The sequence below is a fragment of the Galeopterus variegatus genome, unplaced genomic scaffold (assembly GCF_000696425.1).
Source record: "Galeopterus variegatus unplaced genomic scaffold, G_variegatus-3.0.2 Scaffold2559, whole genome shotgun sequence".
NCBI lineage: Eukaryota > Metazoa > Chordata > Mammalia > Dermoptera > Cynocephalidae > Galeopterus > Galeopterus variegatus.
In genome coordinates this window covers 393,857-396,400 of record NW_007728670.1, presented here as the reverse complement: position 1 = coordinate 396,400, position 2,544 = coordinate 393,857, and the positions used below count along the sequence as shown (strand labels likewise).

The following is a 2,544-nucleotide window of genomic DNA, read 5'->3' as shown; positions in this document are numbered from 1 at the left end:
ATGTTATGAGGCCTTTGTGAAGGTAGGAAGTAAGGAACCTTTGGAATACTGATGGAACATGCAGTTTTTCAGAGCTGATGCTAATGACAGTAACCTTTTCTTTCTAATATTACATAATTCTCCTTATAATTTCAGTGTTAGAACCTATTGCACTTGTACACAAACTGTGACAAATACTTGGTACTGCCCCATCTTGCTGTTATACTTACTTTGTCTTAAATATCTCTTTTTTCCCCCAGGCTGCCAGTACACCACTGAATCCTTTAAGTTTTCAGTGTGAATTTGTAAAACTCAGGATTGACCTTCTACAAGCCTTCTCTCAACTTATCTGTACTTGCAATAGCCTAAAGACAAGCCCCCCACCTGCTATTGCCACAACAATTGCCATGACTTTAGGAAATGACCTTCAGAGGTGTGGTCGCATCTCCAATCAGGCATGTCTTAACTTTATTTCCAGTGCAGTTTTTATTTACACTTTAGAATTTTTTTAAGTTAGTTGTGAGATGAAAAGTTCTGAAATTTAAAATCAGTGGTGACTTAGACATTAAGAGTCAAGCTTACTAATTCATCTGTCTTGCCAAAAATAAGCTGATGTGTTATTAGAACGACAGTAATTGATGATATCTCAACGGGTACTACATGTTTATATGAAGAGAAAGGACATACATTTTATAGAAACTTGGGAATGTTTATAGCTATTAATTATTTTAGTGGAACTTGAAGCTAAAATGCAAATGTTTTTTGTTTATAGATGCCATATATAAATTATTATAATCTTGTAAACATTTATAGTTTCATTTGCTGTATTTGTTGGTTTTTCTTAACAAAATTTATGCAAATGAATGAAATAATGAAAAGAGTTCAGTATTTTTTGAATTTTTATTATTTTGGAATGAGTTTTTTTATGTTTTGATTTTTGTGTTGTTTATACAGTAATGATAGCATGTTTGTTTGTTGTGATTGATATTCTTCCTTCTTTATAGATGAAACAATCCATGGAAGAATTCCGAAGCCTTGCTTCCCGATATGGGGATCTTTATCAGGCATCTTTTGATGCTGACTCAGCAACTTTGAGGAATGTAGAACTGTATCCTAAGCTTGCCCCAGAATTTCTTGTTCTTTGAAAGTATTCTATTAAATATAGACTAAATACCTCAGTTATGCTTAACTACAAAATATATGTTAGATAAGTCTACAAACTTACTAAAATAACTTCCTCTTTGAAATCTAGTATGAGCAGAGTAATTTTACATTCTAACTTCAACTAGGCCAGTGATTTTACATTCTAACTTCAACTAGGCTTTAAAAAAAAAGGTGGTAAGTCAATGGTGGGCTTCCTCCATCTCCAGGAAGAGCATCCAGAGTCTGCGTTCTACCATTGGCATACCTTGTGCCGAGTAATTTTACATTCTAACTTCAACTAGGCTTTAAAAAAAAAGGTGGTAACTCAATGGTGGTCTTCCTCCATCTCCAGGAAGAGCATCCAGAGTCTGCGTTCTACCATTGGCATACCTTGTGCCTACTTTAGCTACAACGGCCAACACAAGACGTTTTTCCACCAGAAAATATTTTCTGTTTCGCTTTACCTTTTTTTCTTTGTGGCCAGCAATCCTAGTTCTCAGTACCTTTATTAATGATCTATTTAATAGTTTAGTCATCACTTTTGTTCCCTAAACACTCTCTGAGTTCTCCATATTTAAGTTGTAGGACTTACCAATCAGCAATTCTTGGCATTTTGGTTTGCTGATGGAAACCTGAACCTGATGAATGCTGTGGACCCTCTGCCCTACAAAATGCATATATGCACACACCCAAAATTTGCACACAATTTCAGAAGGGTTGACAGACACCTTGAGCCCCAACTTGGGAACCTGTAGGGTGAAGGCTCTACAGATCATTGGATTTTGGGTGGTTTTTTTCCTTAACTTTTATCAGCAAAACCTTTTTTTTTTGTTTGTTTGCTTGTTTGTTTCAAACTCTTATGAAGAACCCCCATACCTAAGACATAGAAACAGAGTTGCTGTGATTAAATCATAGAGCCTGTTGCTTGGTTCCCCCTTTCCACGTAGACAGCCTCTGAAGTACCCTTCCTGGAACAGACTTTGAGAATCACTATTATGATAGACAGTATATAGCCATTAAAAGGAGAAAGTAGAGCCCTACCCTGTCTGTGTGTGCTGAACTGGGGTGCAGAGAAAGCCACCAGTGCTGTCCCAGAAAACAATAACCATGGCTCTGTGGGCATGTCAGTGGTATTGATGTGATCACCACATCTTGGGCACAGGTGCTGATGGTCAGCTTTGTGCCCCATGAACCATTGAGTTGATAACATGATGGCCTTCACTAAAAATACCATCCTCATCTTGACTCATTCAGTATTCAGATAATGTAAAATCTGTAGTGAATTTCTCATTTCATGTATAACCTTGACATTAATTCAGACAGCAGCAGAGCTGTTTACTAATATCTCATGCAATAGAAGCCCTGATTTTGGATCCAGAATCAGCAAGGTAATTCTTTTTTTTTTTTTTTTTTTTTTTTAAA

General features: G+C 36.4%; 1 protein-coding gene across 1 annotated transcript in view; it reads left to right on the top strand.

The window, feature by feature from the left end:
- INTS7 (integrator complex subunit 7) overlaps positions 1-2,544 on the top strand; it is a gene marked incomplete at its 5' end in the record, with an annotated part of 48,764 nt that overhangs the window by 23,604 nt on the left and 22,616 nt on the right. Inside the window, 3 exons of the mRNA XM_008582294.1 lie at positions 240-434; positions 984-1,087; positions 2,442-2,510. Of these exons, the coding sequence (XP_008580516.1) occupies positions 240-434; positions 984-1,087; positions 2,442-2,510 (368 nt within the window). The remainder of the gene's footprint in view (positions 1-239; positions 435-983; positions 1,088-2,441; positions 2,511-2,544) is intronic.